The 20,902-nt window shown below is 39.4% G+C and overlaps 2 protein-coding genes across 10 annotated transcripts in view; one reads left to right on the top strand and one right to left on the bottom strand.

The window, feature by feature from the left end:
- The first annotated feature begins 323 nt into the window (after positions 1-323).
- Positions 324-8,980, top strand: CDPF1 (cysteine rich DPF motif domain containing 1). Its single transcript, XM_088055065.1, is given in 5 exon segments — positions 324-425; positions 2,284-2,291; positions 2,832-2,884; positions 2,887-2,942; positions 8,831-8,980. Coding segments are annotated over 5 exon segments (369 nt in total).
- A 2,996-nt stretch (positions 8,981-11,976) lies between these two features.
- PPARA (peroxisome proliferator activated receptor alpha) overlaps positions 11,977-20,902 on the bottom strand; it is a 33,001-nt gene continuing 24,075 nt past the window's right edge. For all 9 annotated transcript variants that reach the window (XM_088054958.1, XM_088054961.1, XM_088054959.1 and 6 more), the window contains 2 exons: positions 19,415-19,862; positions 11,977-19,238 (listed from right to left, as the gene is read on the bottom strand). In XM_088054958.1, coding sequence (XP_087911084.1) covers positions 18,991-19,238; positions 19,415-19,862 — 696 coding nt within the window. In that variant the 3' untranslated portion in view covers positions 11,977-18,990. The remainder of the gene's footprint in view (positions 19,239-19,414; positions 19,863-20,902) is intronic.

Raw genomic sequence — 20,902 nt, 5'->3', positions numbered from 1 at the left:
TGTTCCAAATTAATAGGTGAACTTTATAGTCAGGATCCCAGTCTGCAGTTTATATACCTGCCTAAGGAATTTGAAAATTTAACTGGGACATGGGAAACCGATTTGATTTGGGAGAAAATATTTACTAATCAAGGTTTGCAATTGTCAGTTTTCTGCTGGGTTTTAATTTGCAAAGCCAGATGTCTCAGGTGACTTTAATCTTCTTGCAGATATGTTTCCAGCATTGTGTTTTGAAGATAAAAGATTTTTTTGTGTTTGAAATGAGATGTTTGAAAAATGAGATGTGTTTGAAAAGAAATGTGTTTCTTGCAGGTAGCTTAAAAATGGGTGCTCACAAAGAAGTTCAGACATCAGGAGAGCTCAAATGTGAGCTGTGTGATTTACCAGCCCCGTACACATACTGTGGGTGGATACCACCAAACTCAGTCAATTGTGTAAGTTCCCTCTGAGATCACAGACTTCATTTCTGCTATGAGCATTAGAATTCTTTGTAGTGTTCATTGCATGAGCCCAATAATGTGCTGTACTGACCCTGAACATGAAGCTTGGTACTTAAAGTGATCTCCTTTTTACCAAGGGGAAAGAATGTTAAAAACTGGCAGTATTGGTAGGAAAGACAACAATCAATTTTTGTGCCCTGCTTCAATAACATGCAAAAATTTGTATTTAACCTATTTTCTAGCTCCACTGACAACTCTACTATACCAATATTTTTTTGCTAGAATACTGCTGGCTTCCAGCCTGGTATTTCTGGGAATAGCCCTTCCCTCACTGTAGCCTCTCTCAGGTGAGCAATACATACACACAGCATGAATGAAATATTGTGATGAATTGGCATTTTAGAAAAAGTGAGGAACACCCATGGAAGTTAGGTTTCTGAGAGAGGCTGCTGGAGGCTGCTGGGAGTTGTTTTTCTGCTTGAGACCTGGCCAATAGCTGGCCAGTTCTGAGAATTGACAGTTTTTTCACTATTAAAAAAGTGAGATCAACTCTGTGAATAACACTTTATAACCTTTTAAAGCTAATGCTTTAGAACCACCACAAATATATATAGCAAAAACACTTAAGAGCTATTTGGCATGATGTGGAGTTTTGAATAGCAGTGCTTTTTTGTGTGGATTGGACAATCCCTTGTCAGACTGTATGACATCAGGGTGTATGGATGTTCACTATGTATTTATATTTTCAGAGACCAAAGCCTTTTCTCTCTCTGCTAAGTTGGGATAGTTTGCCCAGAAATTATGCAGTTACAGCTTTGTTTGCAGACATTAAACTCCCCATAAAATAAAGCATTTTGCTTTAAATGCATGAGTAGCTTGGCGGGGGCCATCATGGTCAACAAATCCATCAAGCAGACATGGTCAGGAACTCTCTGGATCTGGTGTATGTATTGCTGAATGTATTCAGCATTTCACCCTAATAAGACCGCTCAGTTTCTTAAAGAATGGAAACAGCTGTTGATTACCACCTGCTGGGGCTGTTGTCCTCAGGCAGCTGTCTTTCCATCATTCCAAACCCCACAGTGCTGCTAATTTTCCCTCTTCCACTCAGCAGAGCAATGGCTCACCTTTGATCAGGTCCATTCCTGAAGAGCCTGAATGATGTGAATCTTAATTTAGGTTATCCAAGCTCAGTGTTAATATCCCAGCTTTATTTGGATTGCCCAGGTGCCAAAAGGAAAAGAATAATGCTGAAACATCACACTTCTATAGATGCTTTTAAGAAACAGCTTCACACCCCATCTTTCTTGGCTTGTTCACCTGTCCCAAATGTAGTGCTGCAGTAAATGTGCTGGACAGGAGGCCTTGTCCAATGGCTCTGCACTTATGAGGGCTGGGAATCCTGCAAGGGGAGCTTTGCAAACACAGTCCCTGTACCCCAGGAACTTGTTGACAGGGTGATCTGCCATGGTAAGATGCCTGATCTTTCCTAACAGTGGAAGGCTCTGGCCATATAATTTTCTGTTTGAGTGGACAGAAAAAGAAGAGAGGAACACAGTGCTGGACACACTCCTGTACACACTTGTGTGTGTACAGAAGCAAGGAGAAGGCAGTATGAGTTGACAGAATACCTTTTATCCATATTATTACCATAATCCAAGTTTGACTTAAGCCCAAGAGAAATCCAGGTGCCCTTGCTGGGTTCCCTGTGCAGACAGAAACTCAACAGGCTTCTGTATTATCTTGCTTGGAGCTCACAGAAAAAAAATAAAGCTTTAGTTTTTCCTAAGCAGGTTGTCAAATTATTAATAAATGCACTCCCTCAACCCCCTGGAGCAAGCAGTACAGTCTGTGACACAAAGTACACTGGAGGTAACTGCAAGGCTCTCTGCTAGCAGCTCCTACTTTCAGGAGTTGGAGACCTCAGCTTTACAGCAGTCACATAACCAAGAGCAGAAAAACCTCTATATTTTATACTTGCATGCAGCTTTGGAAGAGGACTTCTGATTAAAATCTGTGCAATTGAAATGGTGACTTGACAAGGTACTGAAGTTGGCCATGCTAAGGGGTGCCTGCCATAAAAAATAGAAGATAATTACTTTAAGGTAGAACATTGAAAAAACCTTAGTAAGATGACATTAAGAGGCTCACCAATTGCTCTACTGTTGGAAGAGAGATAGAAAGTGCAGTACAGGACTGAAGGCAGCTGCAGAGTTAAAGGTTTTGAAGAGAAAAGGAGCTGCAGAGGTGCTGCATTGCCTCAGGTACAACAGCAGGATGAGCAAATCAAGTACAAAGGGCTGATAACTTTTCAGCCTCCACAATTTTCCCCTCTCAACCATCTCCTGCTGTGAGGTATACACTTAAAAGCCTGAAATTATTATTTTGCAGGCTTTTGTGAGAGGCCTATGTCATGAAGGATCCTCTCACCCCTGACAAGGACAAGTCCTCATCGTTGGGTCTCATTGCAGTTTGTGTAGCAGAGCAGTGTGTGTTGGTACAGTAAGTAACAAGCAAAACAAGCTGCTTCAATAATTTCTTTTTGTTCCAGTCCTGGTGACCTGTCAGAGAAAGATCAAACAGCAAAATCCCAAATAATCAGGTTTTAAGGCAAGCCATTCCCCCTAGTCCTACTACTATATGTATGTTATTGTACATAGTTGTTGCTAGTGGACACAAAGTATGAAGCAAGGGTTCTTATCCCACACAGCTGAGGTTTTATTTCATGAGGCAAAAAGCCTTTATTTTGGGGTTTTCAGCCCTTTTTGTAAGGTGTCCTGATACAGGTTAACCTGATTGGTACAAGGAACAACACCTCCCTTATCCCATTGGTGGGACAAGTGAAAAACACTCTCAGAACATCTGTGTCCTTATTTTGAGAACCGAAATCTTATTTACACAACAGTCCTTGAGAGAGAAAAAGTTTCCCAAAAGACTCCCTTGGGAAACAGCTCAGCCCCTGAGAGCCTAAAACTCTCTCAGGTTCAGAAAATCATGTCTACACATAATTGTATGTTCTTGTGGATTCTGCCAGATGAAGCTTTCAGTATTAAATTAAAATAATCAGCATCTGTGGGTTTTCTGTTTACAGGTGAGATCAGTCCAGCCTCTCAAGCACAAGGAGTGCTCTTTTCTACTTTCTTAGCACCAGGGAATGCAAGGGCAATATAGATGACACTGTAAGGGCAGTATGGATCCCATACAATAGTAGATTGGGTTTTTTTCTGTAAAGGGAATATAAATGTCTATGGATTGTTAGGTTTGCATTCACAGCACAGGGCTGTCATCCTATTTGCAAAAGTTAATGTTTAAAGTGAGCAGGAAGGAGATTTGTACCATGCCATGCTGCTCTCTGAAGAAAAATGAACTGAAGTAGCAGCTGAAAGGCAATCTTAAACTGTGAAATCTGAGTGCAGTCAAGAAAAGCGATATTAAATTATTTGTCTTAATTCCTTCTTCTCAGTGCAGAACTGGCCCCTTTGTTTGCTGTTAATCTCAAATTCTGGGAGTTGGGCAGACACAGCCAGAAGGATATTGGCACATTTGGCCCAGTTTAGTTGCTGTTCTGAACTGTGGGCGGTCAGCAGCAAGGATGGGCTAAGAGGAGCGTGCAGTAATGCCTTTCTCCTGATTGTGTTTATTTCCTCATTAAAGAAAGTTCTTACTCAGGTTTGTTAGGTATCCAATTCAGGAAAAAAAGATTTAATAATTGAATGGTGCAGCAGCAGGAACAGCTCAGGCTGCTTCCTCCAGGACGAGCCCAAACAAAGAAACCCCTGGGCTTTTATACCCCTACAGTCTGTGTGCCTATTCCCGTGGAGAATTTCTGGTTTGGGGTCTTCCTGCTGTTCACTGGCTCCTGCAGAGTCTCAGGGTGACCAGTCCTCTCCCAGACTGTGATGCAGGGCCCTGAGTCCTTTGTTAGGAAAAGGATCTGTGCCCATTCCTGGCTTGTGGCTGGAGGCTCCAGTTCCTTCCTACCATCCATGACACAATGTGTAGCTGGCATGGGGAGCTCGCACACCCGGCTACCTGCACTGGGAGAATTTCTCAACATCCTATCTCTGAAGTCTTTTCTGACTTTTAAATGACTGAAAATCACCAAAAGTGATTTCAGCTCAGAGGGTTTGGGGTTTTATTTTTTTCCTATTCTGAAGCTTCAAGACGGAGTTGTAGGCTCTGACTTGGTGAAGTGCCAGCACCCTCTGGTTGTGGCTGTGGCGGCTGGGCTCAAGTTTCCAGAGCCAGGTTGCTCAGGGCAATTGTGTGGAGGCAAAGCTCACATGATATGGGCAAGATCTTCCCTGCTGTCCCTGCTGTGGCAGGGGCTGACTCCCTCTCACACACAGCCCAATGAGGAGCCAGGTGCAGCTATTCAAAAAGTTTGGGCTTAGGGGCTTGATTCCTGCCCTGACATGCCATGTTTATCCTTCCTTTTTAACAGCAGAGGATTGGCAACACAGACACATTTAGGACAAACTTCAGCACAATTAACTATTTTCATTCCCAAGTGAAGTGTCTTGAATTTAGGAAGGATTCAGCAGGTATTTCCCAGTGTGGCAGTTTGAGCAATCAGAGATAGAGCATTTCAGCCTCTCAGGGTCTTTGCATTGTGCTTTTCTGAATGAAGGTGGGACTTTCTTTGAAAATATATGGTTTTTTCCAGTTAACCTAGGTCTTGGCAATAAATGGAAGAATGAATGAATGAATACTTGCTGTAAGCTAATGGAAGCTTCTAACCTTTTTGAAAGCCCTGCTTATTTTGCCTATTGTGGAAATTTGTCAATCATTTACTGCTGGTTATCTGAATTTTCAAGATTCCCTGATGGTAACACTCAAAGTAAAACATTGATTGTAAATAATTGAGAATAAATTTCTTACCTAACTGGCCAGGCCAGATAGTGAATCACACATATGACTATGGTTTCAAAATGAATTTAGCAATACTGCTTAGGTAACATTGAAAGAGATCTACAAAAATGATAATTAGTGCTTCAAACACCCACACCACAAAGTAAATAAACACATAGTATTCCTCTTTATGTAGGGAAAATTATAAGTCCAGAGAAGTAAAAACTTATCCAAGGCAATAGAGAGAGACAAAGTTAGGACAATATCTCCTTAGTGGTTGTGGTTCCTGCTTGTGCTTGACCCAAGTATATCAATTCACCCCTGAGCTGAGTTAAATGTCAAAACATAGGAATTGAAGCTGAAGAAAATCATATTTTCTTGGGCCTCTTGGCAAAGAAGCTGGACCAATTGGAAAGGTTTTAGTGACAGGCTTCTTTTAATATTGTGGTAATTCAGAATAGTATTAGGCTAATGTGTGGCAAAATTAAGACTTTTCTGACCTTGGATTTGGCAAAGGAATTTTAGATAGCTTTTGTACCTAAGGAGACTTGAGAGACAGATCAGATTTTAGGCTTTTCATGAGAAAACCCATGGTAGCTGAAGTGTATTTCCTTTCAGTTGCTGTGCCAATAAACTTGGCAGCTGTTCTGTATAGTGCTCATAAACTTAAACATCTCCAAATATCCTCTGAAGTTTCACTCAGTTAATTTACTTCAATCATTTTGTAGTCTGTATCACGCTGCTCAAGTCTTTTATCAGAGTGCCTTGGTAAGTGCCATTAATTCTGATCCAACTGGGAATAATTCCAATGATTATCTGTAATGTCTTAAAACATGTCAAAACCACACAAAAAGTAAGATAATAGACATGCTTTTAAAAGTCCTTGGCCAGGCTGAGTGCCCTTCCTCCTATTAACCTTTCAGAAAAGGGGAGAGGAAATGATATTATCTGACCATACTGGTAATTTAAAATAGTTACTTCTGTTTTATTGCAACACTTTCTAAAGACATGGAGAAAAGGTGACTTTTGGAGAAGAAAGGAGGAAATGGAGCAAGTTTCATCCCTTATTGCTCACCTTGGCAGAAGGTCATGGAGCACTGACCTTGGACATGTTTGTAAGTGTTAAGTGATAAATGTAATACTGCAGCTGCTTCCCACTCAGCTTCCAGTCATGCAGGGTCAGTTCTGGATATGGATGGGCAGAGCCTTTCCTTTCCTTTACATATTGTGGTAAAGATACTATATGTATATGTATATGTATATGTATATGTATATGTATATGTATATGTATATGTATATGTATATGTATATGTATATGTATATGTATATGTATATTACTTTCAGACATGATTCATTCAGAACAGAAATAAATGATGGCAGCATGCTTTGGCAGTACTGTTTTGCCTGAATTGGACTATGAAATTTGAAATTGAAATGGCCCCTTCCTGTCTGGGTCATGGAAGGGAGAAAACAGATGAAAGAATTATCTGATTAAACACAGAACTCTACCAGGATAAGGGTTTTAAAAAAGGGCTCAACTCTAATAATAAGTTTAATTCATAGGGCATTGAAAGAATAGTTAGGCCGAAAATCCCAGGACTGAGAGAGTGGGACTACAGATACATGCTCAGGGTTGTTCATAAGTCATGATTTTGCCAGTTCCTGTTGGCTAAAATCTGCAGTAGGTAGCAACGCATTTCAGCCAAAAGAATGGAAGCTGAGCACCTGTGTTATCTGTGAGGGGCTGTCTTGACATCAGGGATCCCACCTGCAGGAACAGCCCCTCCCCTCCTTTGCCATGGCCCAGTGGCCACCACTGGGAGCCCTGAGCCTTGGAGCTGGGGGGCTGTGTGCCATTTGGAAATGCAAACAATGATAGCCTAAAACTCTAATCTCCCCTTTTAAACTGGCAGCTTAATGTATTAAGGATACCAAGAGACAAAAAACAATAGGCTCTGGAGGTTGTGCAACTGAAATCCACTTACAGGGCTTTTCAGAGGCTAGTGCCTCACACATTCCTGACCATGAAGAGGCCTGGCAGTCAACACAGAAAAGGACAATAGATGAAGAGAAGTTGTTCCTCAAGCTTCCAAGTCACATAGAAGCAGGCTGATTGTGATTTGGGTATAATTTTCAGCTGAATCTGCTGCTAAAGCCCAGATAGTGACATAAGAAACAAAACCAAGGAGAGGAACACAGGAATACGCAAGCCTAGCTCCCAGAGAAAGGCCAGCTGCAAATGACCATGGCAAGGGGAAAACTTTGCTATTTAGGTAAGACCCAGGGAATCCATTTCTCCCCAGAAGATGTCCAGTTCTATCTAAACTGATGTCTTTATTTATTCTTAAATACCCAAGAATAATCCATCAGTAACACCAGTTCCAGCTTACCCATGAAATCCTATTTAGAATTTGGTGATCAGCACATCAAGAGAACCAGGGATGTCAAGTCTCGTCGCAGAGCAAAGGAATAATACATTAATTAGTTTATCTTCCAGTTGTTCAAACTCTACATTGCAAATATATTAAAATATATTCCACCAGTTTTGCTTCTTTCTATTCAATTACTAGCATCTGGTTACAGCTCCTGGGGAAAAAAAAGAAATATTGGGGCTGTATGAGCAGTGAACAGAACAGGGATAGCAAAAATATCTTCTTTAGGCACAACAGCTTTTATACTTTGCTATCATGAGTTCAGAGGAGAGCCATTAGCTCAAGCTTTAGTACCAGGTGTGGTTTTAGGTTTTAACCAGTGAATACATTTATTAAGGGTAAGAGATGAAATATCATTTGAATTGTCTCAGATGAATGGAGTTCATTTAACTACTCTGGTTATTGGACACCTCTGTGATATTGATATAACTGTGATATTTTTTAGTTCCTAGGACAATACAAGTGCATGGATTAATGGAAGTAAGAATAGTTTTTTTGGGAGTTACAGACAAGATTGTCTGTCTTGAGAGCCCCCAGTACTTGGTACTTGTGTTGGCCTTTAGTCCATTTCTGTGGAGACTGGTGAGGGAGACTGTGCTGAGGCTCCAAGTCTCACACGTCATTGCAGGAATTTGGAAGATCCTCCCAGGTGGTAGAAACCTTCATCAGCAAAGACTTAAAGGAAAACTTTGCTGTTTCAGTAAAACCCATGGAATCTCTTACACCTTTATTCACTCTCCAAGTACAATCCATCAGCAATGCCAGCTGCAGCTTACCCATGAAATCCTATTTGGAATTCAGTGAGCCAGGAAACCCATGCATGGTGCTGGAAGGAGAAGGCAGCTGAAGGAGGGGTGCTGCTATTCCCTGGAGCAGGGAGCTGGTGAAGGTCAATTTGTTGATTTGGGGGTTTTATTTTTCACCCAGTTGGCTCTAACCAGATGTTAGAATTATTGAGTAAGAAAAAGTTAAATTGCTGGAATATTTCAGCCTAGACAAAGAATAATTAATTTTAGAAAAATTCTAAATATAAATGTAGTTTAATGAGAACGGAACGTAAGCATTTCCATTTTGTGTATCCTGCTAGTAATGTTATTTTCTTGCCAGGACTGTAGTCTGTTCTACTCCAAAAATTTCTGTCTCCCCTGCGTGAAGGAAAACCTAAAGCCCTTTCCTTTGGAAATACAAGACATGGATAAAAGGAAGCCCCAGCAGAAATCCTGCAAAAAAAAAATGGATACAAAGCATAAATCTTGAAGGACCAAGAGAGACATTTCTTTGGCTGGGGTTTCCCCTCTCTCTGCCTGGAGACTATCAGGTTGCTCCTTTTAAAGAAGTGACCTTCATCAGCTCACTACTAGAGAGAGCAGCACATTTCCTTGCCCTTGGCTTGGGTTCAGATATCCCCGTGCAGCGCCAGCCACACCAGGGAGCAGCTCTGAGGTGCTGAGGAGCCAGAAAGGAAGGCAGATGACCCTTCTGTCACAATGTGAAATGCTTTCAGTAAGAAACCAGACTGCGCAGAGCATAGGAACCATGTCCAGATTTTCACATTTGCTATTTTTGTGCTTTGTGTTGTTCTTGACACTCCTACAGTGTTATGAAATTCTGAAACAGATTTATCTATCTTAATTCAGTATATACCCAAAAAGTCAGTGTACACCAATTGTTAATCTGGCAGTGCTGTCCTGGTAAGATTACATTAGTCAGGGAATTTAAGGCTTTTTTTTTTTTAAGTCTAAAATAAAAGTGCTGTGAGAAAATGTCATAAATATAATACCTAAATTTTTATATAATTTTAATAATAATTTTTAATTTAATAATTTTAATTTAACAATTTTAATGCTATCACAGCATTGAGACTTGAGACTCTGAACGTTGGTGCTTCTTTAATCAATAAAAGTATTTACAAGTCCCTTTCACTTGCAGTCACTTTTCACTTAACCTTCCAGTCCATTTCAGCACAGCAACTGGAGAGGACTCCAAATACATTTGGCTCATGCTTTACAATAAAGATGACTTCCCTTGCACTTTCAAAGCAGTTAATGTGGAAATAGAAGAGTTCCATTAATACACTCAATTTTTTCCTGAACCGGACAAATAAACTGTAGCTGTAAAAGGGATGTCAGAAACACAGTTTCAGGCAAAAAAGGCAAAACATTCTTATGAAAACAGCAGTTTGTTTAGCTCAAAAATCAGTTATCTGATGAAGTTACTTCTTCAGTTATCTGTTTTGACTGTCTTAAGATTTAGGTGGCTTTTATGTAAAACCAGAATCACATGCCTTAAGGATACATCTAGAACACTCCCTAACCACAAAATCATCTTTTTTTACTCAAATTATTGTTAGTCATTGCTTCAGAACCTTCAGTGCCTTGGTTAACATCTCCTTTTTCCAACTCTGCCATCCATATAATTTGTAATAGGACAACATCAAAAATTGATCATTTCAGTAGAATGAACATGTGTCCCTTAAAAGAAATCAACATGATTTCAAAGAGATGTTTAGGACATTTAAGTATGCTAAAATCTTTCTTTTTTCTGAATTTAGCATGCTGGTGCCCTCTGTTCAGGACTGGAATTTCTTGCAGTGACTGGAGGAGCAAAAATGGACCTGTTAGTAACGTTTTCAAGTCTTAAGTGCTTTAATAAATAAAATGTTTGTGTGTTTCTAATTGTGGAAGAAAAGATCCCTGTTAGGAGGCAACATTTCAGATTCTTTTTTTGTAGTTACAAAAGACTACATTTTCAGGGAAAGCGATACTAAACCTATATAAGATGGGTGGTATTATATTTCAGTTACATGTTAGGAACACTGTTTAAAAGCTGTGGTGTGTCTGTTCTGTATAAACACCAGAGGCATGTCCTGTGCTACACCAACAACTGAAGAGAGCACTTTTCCACCTTGGAAATACAGTCTTATAATCAAGCTGCCAAAGCAACATGGTTATGTAAGATCACAGGATATGTTTATACCAGCAAACATACCTTGAAATATTTTATTTCTTGGATTTCCCATTGCTCCTGACAGATTGTACTCTTAAAAGCAGGTTTTAAAAGCCTGCGTAGTGCAGTTCCCGTGTGAGAATGGAATCTCATCTCTCTGATGTTTTCCCTCTGTTCAGCTTCCTCTGTGCCCTTTTAAGACAAATGCAGTTATCTCATTTATTCATAACCATTATCTTTGCCTTTACAATGTGACTGAAGAGTCATTTAAAGCCCTCAGAAATTGCCTTGCCTTTAGGTACTTGTTATGTTGAAATGGAGGGAGAAAAAACTCAGTATTAAAAGGGACCAGAACCTCAGAACAGAACTACAGAATATTTAATGGCTCAATACAGCTCAGTTATTTATTGTAGAGCAGGAAGAACCAAGTCAGGGATGCCTCTGCTTCAGAGTTACCTGGTTGTGAAGACCTGGTAGGTGCAGTAAAGTCAGCAGGTACCACAGAGAGACAGCAGACGTGTTCTGGCATCTCTGGTCTATGCTTTAGGGAAAGGAGATAGCCCTACATGCCACTTGGTACTTCCTGGAATGACAATGGATTATTATCTGTGCCCAGCTGTTAGAACTCATATATTCCACATTCTTGTATTCCCACTGAACATGAGCATTATGGTCTGAGTATCATCATATTTTAATATGTATGTGATTTGACAGCCTGAATGATACCATGCCCAACCTTTCCTGCTCTTCATGGATGCACAGCCTTTACAGGTTGTTTTCACTGGGGTCTCTAAGGACTTTCAACATCAGGTCTTCCATGCTCCTGAGCACAGCTGATGAAGAAACCTGAGTCTTTTTCCTCTGTAGTTTTCACTTCAGCACTCTCTTACCAGCTTAAAATATCCCCAGATTCTGGAAAGGAAAACAGCTACCTGTGACGTATTTCCCTGACTGGTTTAATTGAAGATATCCTCATTGAATTAGTCAGTGCTGCACTTCACACAGAAGTTTACTTTTTACTTGTTGAATTCCATGGATGTTTCAAACCAGCCATACAACCCATGAGAATATGAAAGATCACAGCTGGATGGTGGGTCAGCACCAAACTTAGGTAATATATATATATATAGATAAATCCACATGAAATGTTTCTGAGTATGTTACACACCCACTCCTGCTTCAAAAGGTGTCTAACAATACTCAGGGAAGCATCAGTACTTTAAGGTGCTTCAAATATGCTGCCTTTTGAATGTCACATTGCAGTGAGTTCCTTTCCTGGAGATAAAAGATCAGCACAAATCAGTAAATTCACTTTTAAAAATACTTTATTTTTTTAAAACCATTAAGGCAAAACTGTTTCAAATTAAGTTGGTTTACATTCAGTCTGAAAGGATTAAAGCACATAGCTTCCTACCAGTCTTTATACAAACACTGTGAATTCAACCTTTTATTTTTAAAGAAGGCAGAAGAAAATCAGAATGTAAAAAAGAAAAAAAAATATTTAGTTCAAGTTTTTTCATCCTAGATCAGTAGGCTGGTAACGCTTGAGAATGCATCGTTGTATGTAGCTATGTGCGACTTAAAACATTCACAAGTGCAAGATATGTTGTCTTTCCTAAAAATCCCTGCAAGACCAGGGCATCCATTTGTCCTTGAAAGTGTCATTTGCATTGTTCTAACAGAAAAACACTTGGGAACTTGGCTTGAATTAGTGGTTTTTACTGGGAAACAAGCATTCCATGAGAATTAGGTTTGACTACTCCTTGAAAGAAATGTCTGCTCGTTCTACATTCTCTATTTACTGTAGTAAAATGTACCCAAAACCTCTTAAAAACAGATGCCTGGAAACAATAAGCTGTTTTGTTTTCTCTTTAATATTGATATCTTGATTTAATGAAACACTTATTAGCTCTATTGATTAGGGTTTGGCAACATTAACACCACTGTGCTTTTTTTGTGTCCTATCAGATAACAGACCATTTAAGACATAAGGGAGGGCTTCAACATCCCAGGTCACTTAAGCTGTGGTGCTGCATTCCTAGAGAAAATTCTGAGCAACTGTTTGTAAGAGCTGTGAAACAGCAGGAGCTGCACAGGAGGCAGCTCCCCCGAGAAGCTGCTAAACCAGACTTCGTCCAGCCACTCAGAGGAGGGTCTGGATCACATCAATTGCACTGAAATGTTGGTTAGACTCGTTATTACTAAGATGTAACTAAACCATGCACATTCCTCCTCTGCCAAAGGCCCAAGGTACTGTGACTGCATGGAGAGAGCTGCTGTGTGTGTGGGGATGAGCCATGTGAGCCCCTGGATGGGCTGGGGTGAGCAGGCATGGCTGTTTGTGGGGTGGTGACCTGCTCCCAGCTCTGCAGCACATCCCACACAGGCTGCCTGGTGACACTGCACTCCTACACACCTGCAGTACAACCCAGGACTGATGTGCTGCTGGGATTTCAGTGGCTCAGGACTTCCCCAAGAGAAGATCCTGCCAATCTTTTTTCTTTCAAGTGGAAAGAATGCCATGAAACTCCTGGCATTGAGCATAAGGCTGGTGTCTTTACCATGACAGGGATTACCTGCATATCCAACCTGAGAAAATACACCAAAATACTACTAGTACTGCAAGTAGTGGCACCAAAATACTACTAGTACTTCAAGTAGTGAAACTATTTTAAGTACCTTATGCTTGATCTTGCAGTCCTTATTTAAGGTCCAGCCTGTAATCAGATCAGTCTCTTGTGCATGTTGCCTATCCCCTGGCAGAGGCAGCTCATCTGAAATTGAGGTCCTTGCAACAGGAATTCTGTTTCAAAACATCCACAGCAATGGAATCTGACAAGATTGACTGATGCAATAAAGGAGCTCAAGATAAAAACCACTCCAGCTTCAGAAGCAGAAAAAGATTTTAAAAACCTGCGAGCACAATAGAAAAAAGGAGGAAACAGCCTTCCTTAGGATGGGCTCAGTTACACAGATGGTTTGTGTCATGTGAAGTGACAATGTAAAGGAAGTCGCTTCAGGTTAGCACAGGGAAGTCCAGCAGAGCTTTTGCAAACATGACACAAACACCTTAGGAGGCAACATACCTGTGTGGTGACACTGATGAAGTGAAAATGCCAAGTTGCAGCAATTTGAGGAAATAAAATGTTACATGTTACAAATGAAAAGCAGTAACTACAAATGATAGCTAGAACATTTGTAATAGATTGTGCTTGTGATAGCTACTGTGTTTGGTGATTCACACAGCAGAATAAAAGGTAGATACCTTTGTCCCTATATCAGATTTCCTTAGCAGGATGCTGTAGGCACAGACTGTCACACCTGCATGCACCAGACACAGAATCCCTCTAAGCAGACTCTGAATTCTATTTAAAATCCCACAGGAACCCTCCTGTACAGAAGCCAATAATGCAATTTCAACATTTTGTTTTGCGCTGCCAAATCATTGTTGAAATACATCTATAAAAGCAGCAGGTTGCCCTCAGGGCAGGTGGCAGGGAATAATCCAGAGTACACATTGTTATTCCCAGTGAGCCACAAGTCAGTTCCTCAGAAACTGGTGCACTAACCAAATGCAGCGTCTTTTTAGCTCTTTTCAAAAGAAAAGGAGCTACCATGCTGCAAAAGAAAGATGAACTCAGTTGTGCACACCATTTTTCCTATTGGTGAACTTGAGTTAAAAACTTGATTTTGGGATTGCAGCTATTCTTCAACAAGACTTGCTTTTATTAAAATTAAATAAAAGGAAGTCTGTGTTCTATGTGAAAATATATTTTGAAGTTTTGTTATAATCATCAACATCAAGCATGGATAACTTTGAAGAATTTGTGATAGTTCTTCACAAATGATACAGCAATAAAGACCAGACAGGAATAAATAGCTATTTGTCTTTGACATCAGCCCCTTCATCCTTAGCCCATGAAAGTAAATACTTCCTCACTGTACAAAGGGTTCACAAGATGAAGTATGTAACAAATATTTAAATTAAATAATTTACACATTTTTCTTTAAGCACCTCTGTAATTAATTTAGTTATATAAACTTAAAAGTTTATACCTTGCAATTATATTCTTGTATTTTATCAATTGAAACATGAAGAAATGGTATTACCTGAAATTAAAAAAATCCCACAACACATAACAATATCAATAATCTTAGATCAAACCCACATATAGTTTAAATCTCCAAGTAAAAGAAGGATAATAAAGCTGATTAAACCTAAATACAAAAATTATATGCAACTGATTATCAGGAAAGCACTTGGGACATAAGCAAGCACAGAAACCACGCTCCACCTTACATTCCAACACCTCCTAAAGGATGAGAGGTTTCTGAGAGGGACCATTATTTGTAAGACCTTATGGTTAAACAGTACCATAACAGCTGCAAATGCATTTGTCAAATGCAGTTGCAGATTTTCAGCTAAGTCACAGGGAGCTTTTCAGGAGAGACTGAAACTGTTCCTCTGCAGCCACAGCACGATATCCCCAAGTTATTCTGCCTCAGATGGGGCCTAAGTTTGTCCAGGCTTTCTATTAGAAATAAGGAGGAAATTCAAACTCAATCGTATGTGACCCAGCTCTTGTGATGAATAAATCTACCCAAGTTTCAGCAGTTTGAATAAACAAACAAATGTTTAGATGCTTATTATAAGCTCTTTGATGTACAGCCTTGTGCCAACTCTCTCTCATGAGAATGAGCTTAGTGCAACTGCTGGTATTTCCGAGATCTGCGTGGGGCAGGAATAATGCAAACTGCTCTCTGGCAGCACTGCTGCAGCTGCTGGAACCAAAGCACAAAGGCACATGGAAATGGCAATTAATGCAAAACATGGTTTCTTTAAATGTGACGAAAGATGCAGCTTCTGTAAGTGGAAACTTTCAGGTGTCAGTTTGTGTTTAAAGCAAAAGTGGGATCAGAAATGTTGAAAGGTACAAAGTAATTAACTTTTTTTAAACAGCAGCTTTAAAGGAAATATTTAAGGAGAGAAGAATGAACAGATTTCCCTAATACTTGGCACAAAACCTTCCTTTTCTTCCCCCCTTCCCCTTTGACAAAAAGTACCTAGGGCACCAAATAAATAAATATTTTCCCCTCAAACAATGATCAAAAATGAGTAATCTGTAGGTTTTCTGAAAACTTAAGTCATACCATTGTTTCTCAGGATATTTCTCTATCCATCTCCTATCTGTTGCCTTAAGCTGTTTGTGGGACCTGGTTGCTAACCAGAGTTCTTACATGCTATGATAGTAAAATGAATTATGTTGGTAAGAATCAGATCCAGACTGTACCTGATGAGCCAGTAAATCTTTAATATCATTTTAATCCTAAAATATGATCACTTTACTTCCCTCCATAGATGGAGTACTTTAAAGTATTAGTTTATCTGCACATAGGGGAAATAATGAAGTAATAAATCAGAAATAGGTATGAGACTAATTTGGATTCCAAATTAAAAAAAAAAAGGACATAAACTGAGTAACCTTAAAATCTCCTTGGCCAAAACCTCCTGGAGTCACCTCCTGAAGGAGCAAATGTAATTCCTTTAAAGCGTAATGTAGAAATGAGAAATTCTTTTGCCATTACTTCTCTGGGAAGGGAATAGTCTGCCCTGTGCCACTCTTTGAAGTAACTGTGGGAATGTGCAAGGGGCAGCAGTGTGGGCAGTGGAATCCATCCAGAATTTTAGGCTGTGTTAACATCTTGTTCATATTTCGGTAATTCAGAGATGTGTTCTTTGGGTTTTTTAATTTTTTTTTTCTCATTAAGGGTCTGCAATTTAATTTAAATCAGAAATCAAACTTTTAATGTCCAAGGACGTAGTCAAAAATTTCTTGCTGGTTTTCAAATAACAAAAAAAAATTATGCACTTTTCTCATGCTAGTAACAGAACCTTGTTACAAATAGCTGCTAAAACAACTAAATGTTATGTCTTTCACTGAGTTACTCTATTTGTAATTCTTTATAACTTAGCTAAGAATTTAAGTATTTATTATTAATTTTCCACGTTTTTAAGTATTACTAAAGTGTTTTAGCCACTTTTGAGAACAAGAGCTGGAAAAATAGTTAGGCACACTGGGTCTGATTTTCCTGAGAACCTACAGTACACCTAGACTATGGAATACAACTTTGAAATTTGCCCTCTGCAAAAATCTGTGCTTTTGGGGGAGAATAATTCAAGTTATCCATGTTTTTCAGAAGATAAACTAGCAGTTGGCTCCTACAGTTTCAGAACACCTTCCCAGAATGGCTGATATTTTGACAACTTTTTGCATCAGCAATGTTGCAGATCAATTATTTCCATGGCCTAAACCCCACAGCTCCTCAGTGAAACAGGGTTGGCTGGGAGAATAAAGCAGAAGCATTCCTAAAATCCTCTCTTTGTTTCTGAGGGCACACTGTGTACTGCTCTCGGACACAAAAGGCAGCCCATTCTCATCTGAGGGTTCCTGGCAAGACCAACATTCCTCTTTCAGTGTTTGAGGCCTGTTCTTCCTGCTGACAACAGGGAAGGGGAGGAAGTTTTGTGCACTTGCAGTTATTGTTTCTATCCTGCCCTAGATGCTCACCAAATTTGGGGCCTGTGCTTCAATATTTTACACTAAATATATCTATATTTATCTATAACTTCTGCCACAATCATTGTCCAGATAAACCCCAAGCTGTCTTTAAACCTTTAATTTTTCCAGTGTCCAGCTGTGTCTGTGGGCCTGGACAGAAACAAGCATTGCCACTAAAATAGGAATGACAGTGTGATGTTCTCACTTCATCACTCAATCCTTGCAGTGAAGACACTGGTGTCTTCAAATGTGCTACAAAAAATAAAACAAGTACAAAGTCTCCTCCTGTGCCACTGAAAGCTTAACTATTGTAAAAATACTGGAGTTGCTCCTGAGACCTCGTTTTTGTGAAACAGAAAGTAAAATTAGGAGGTAATAATGTGAAGTTACTGTATCAAAGAAACGAAAGAGAAACAGCAGAGTGCCTTGCATGCAGCTGGGACTTCTGGGCAGCTCTCTGAGGAAAGAGCCCATGAAATGGTGAAGTCAGGAAGCCATTACCTTTTGGCTTATTTTGCACCAGGAGTACAGCAAGTGCTATTGCAAAAATCAGTTTACTCCTAGGAACACGATAAACTTACTCTCATCTGTGCTGCCTTTCATACTATGACACAGTCTGACACCTACAAACACTGTTCATGGTATTTCTGTCACCTTATTCACAAGGACAAAATCTGGTGAAAACAAGTACCAAATACTTCTATCAATGAGGCTGAAGAAGGAATAGAAAAATATCCAAGTGGGTAAAAAATGAAGCAGTGTATTCATCAGAAAAGTAAACAGGTCCAAACAACTATACTGCCAAGACACTTAAAGGAAGCCGGTGCCTTTCCTATCCAATCATTCCTTTGGAATCAGCTATCACTGCTGGAAAGTTAAAATTAGTTTGTTTTTTTTTTTTCCTGGGGTAGGATCAGATTTTTCAGTCTCTCCAAAACTCTTGCTAATTCAAAATAGTATTTTTATGTCAAAACTGCATCCTGAGCTATTATAAGTTCTACAAAAATACAGGGTATGTTTTCACATTTCCTTGAAAGACTTTTGAAACAAAAAGGTCTCATCAGTTTATCATGTTTACTCTTCAAGACACACCTGTTGGAGCATCTCTGCTGTATTTTAAATAACTCTTTGGATTTTAATTTCATAAGAGAACTGTCTTTTAAACATGCTAACCCTAAATATGCCAACATAACACTAGATGAAGCTGTACATCATTTCATGGAGTTAAAGCAGCAATGGATCAAAAATCTTTCCAAATTTTTAGAAGTGTATGGACAGTAATATCCAGCCATTTGCTACACCTAGACTGAATACTTTAAGAAAAAGTGTTACCTGGTTCTCAGTAATTACCACTAGGCAAAAGTGCATTTTCTTTCTGATTGTGCAGATACCTGGAAGGAAGGTGCTGAGTTTGTTATATTAATACTAAAATGACTAAGCCAAGAGGAAATTCAATTTTGTTTGTTTCTGTTACTTAACATTCTGATTTATTATACAAATATGTATTCCTTACCAATCTTTTCAAATTTCCAAATAAAAGAACCATTGTAAGACACTTCATTGAGCACTCTGAGCAGTATTTTTCTGCAGCACTTTTTCAAAAGAGGACAAAGATCCCAAACCAAAATGTAGCACTCAGTTCCCCAGTTTTTTGATTTTTCCTGCTTTGGGCTGAGTGAACAGCATGTAACTGTATGAGTAGTTTTGCTCCCATCTGTATTTCTCTGTCTTTAAATATTGTGGAAAAAATACTAGAAGTCCTTAATACATATCCCTGTAGATTTCCTGTAGTAAAGGGTGTAAATGTGCATCAGATTCAGTCTTCTTGATTATCTGAACAAGCTGAGCATGCTCTGTGACCAGCTGTCGGAGGTCAGCCATTTTTTGGAGAAGTTTTGGGAAGAGGAAGATGTCATCGGGATGGTTGTTTTGCAAGTGAAGTTTCAGTACATGCACAATGCTCTCCTGCATTTTTTCAATGTGTCCTACATTTACAAGACCAGGACGATCTGTTCTCAAAACAAGCAAAAGAATACATGTCATAATTTTATAATGATTCCTCAAAGTGTAGTTAGTGGCAGAATTGAATCTTCCAGAGGATAGAAGCTTTTCCATTAAAATTTTTAATTAATGAGAAGGAAATATTAAAATTTACTACCTTAGAGAACAAATATGTAATGCTTACCTCCACAGCAAATAATGGCAGCAACAAAAAGGGATATATCGCTATCATCCAAATCCAGTGCATTGAATTTCATTGCAAAATCAAATTTTGGCTCCATTATATCACAGAATGGCTTTCTCAGGCTTTTCAGGAACTCCCGAGTTATAAATCCATTCCCGTAGGCCACCAGCATCCCGTCTTTGTTCATCACAGAGGCCAACATGGCAAATATGGCTTCATACACCCCGTACTTCAGTAGTGTCACCTGATCGTTCAAGTCCAGGTTGGAGAAGCCAGGGATGGATTTGGCAAATTCCGTGAGTTCTGTGACAGTCTCCACAGATGTACACTGGCAGCAGTGGAAGATTCGAACTTCTGCTTCCTTGTTCTGAATCCCATTGGCTACCAGTTTTGCTACCAGGGTCTTCTCTGCCATACATAAGGTATCCATATCATGTATGACAAATGGCTACAGAGAAAAAAACCCAATAGTTCAGTCACTAAATAATGGTTATTGTTTTCTTCCTAAAGAATAAGAATTTTGATAAACTTTAACTTCCATGCTAATCAGTCCTCAACTATCAGTAAACCCTGAGTTCTTTTATACTTCTCATCAAGACAGTGTATGACAAACTGCAATACCTAACAAGTCTGCTCTGCAAACAGCAACGCAAATAGTCAAATGTAAAGACGTATGGCATATCTTTAATTTACTTTTATCTAATAGTTACAGCGAAGCTCCAGCACTCCTGCGCTTAGTATGCACATATCCATCTGAAAGCCAGTCCTAGAGGGTTCACAAAAGACTTGTATTACCTTCTCCAGAAGTCCAGGTTATTCTGCCTACACTCCTATCGATTCCTAAACTAACTACAATTGATGCGCATCATGATGCTTTCCTGAAGTACCCTAGGGGGAACACAAACAGTCATTTCAATACCTAGGACAGCATATTTGCATAGGAATGTGAACCCTGCACTACTCTTGTGTTTTAGTATCAGATTTTCATAGACAATGTCCCAGCTGTCCCAACTTTCTAGCTGCAGTTGGTGCTGAGTCATCTCTAAACAGAGAATCCCACTAGAATGGCAAACACGAAATTTGCTTTTTTCCATAATCCCCTTTGTTTGGAAAGGTACATGCTTTACAAACAGATGAGCCACTCTCTTAAAACATCATAGCAATAGCAGCATTCAGACCTTCTTACAAACAATCAGAGCTCAAAAATATTTTTATACGTATCTGCAGAGCAACAACCAAAACAAAGTCCAATCCACTAAAGAAAAACAACAAACCCCAGTGCTTCCCAGCCTAGCAAAGTCACAGTTACTGACCTTGAACAGAAATTTAGTTCCATACACACCAACCACCTTCCCTGGGCTGTTTTGCTCATTTCAGATTAAATAGCATGGGGAACACATGGTGTTCTGTCAGGAGCTCATAGGATTCACTTGTTTCATTCAGAAAACTGTCCAACAGGTCAGGTTCCTATGGTTGTCCATTTTTAAA

Source organism: Pseudopodoces humilis, chromosome 5, assembly GCF_049639895.1.
Source record: "Pseudopodoces humilis isolate 2021_Gansu_Grassland_sample_001 chromosome 5, ASM4963989v1, whole genome shotgun sequence".
Taxonomy (NCBI): domain Eukaryota; kingdom Metazoa; phylum Chordata; class Aves; order Passeriformes; family Paridae; genus Pseudopodoces; species Pseudopodoces humilis.
The sequence above is the reverse complement of the archived record's forward strand: the minus strand, read 5'-3'. Positions and strand labels throughout refer to the sequence as shown.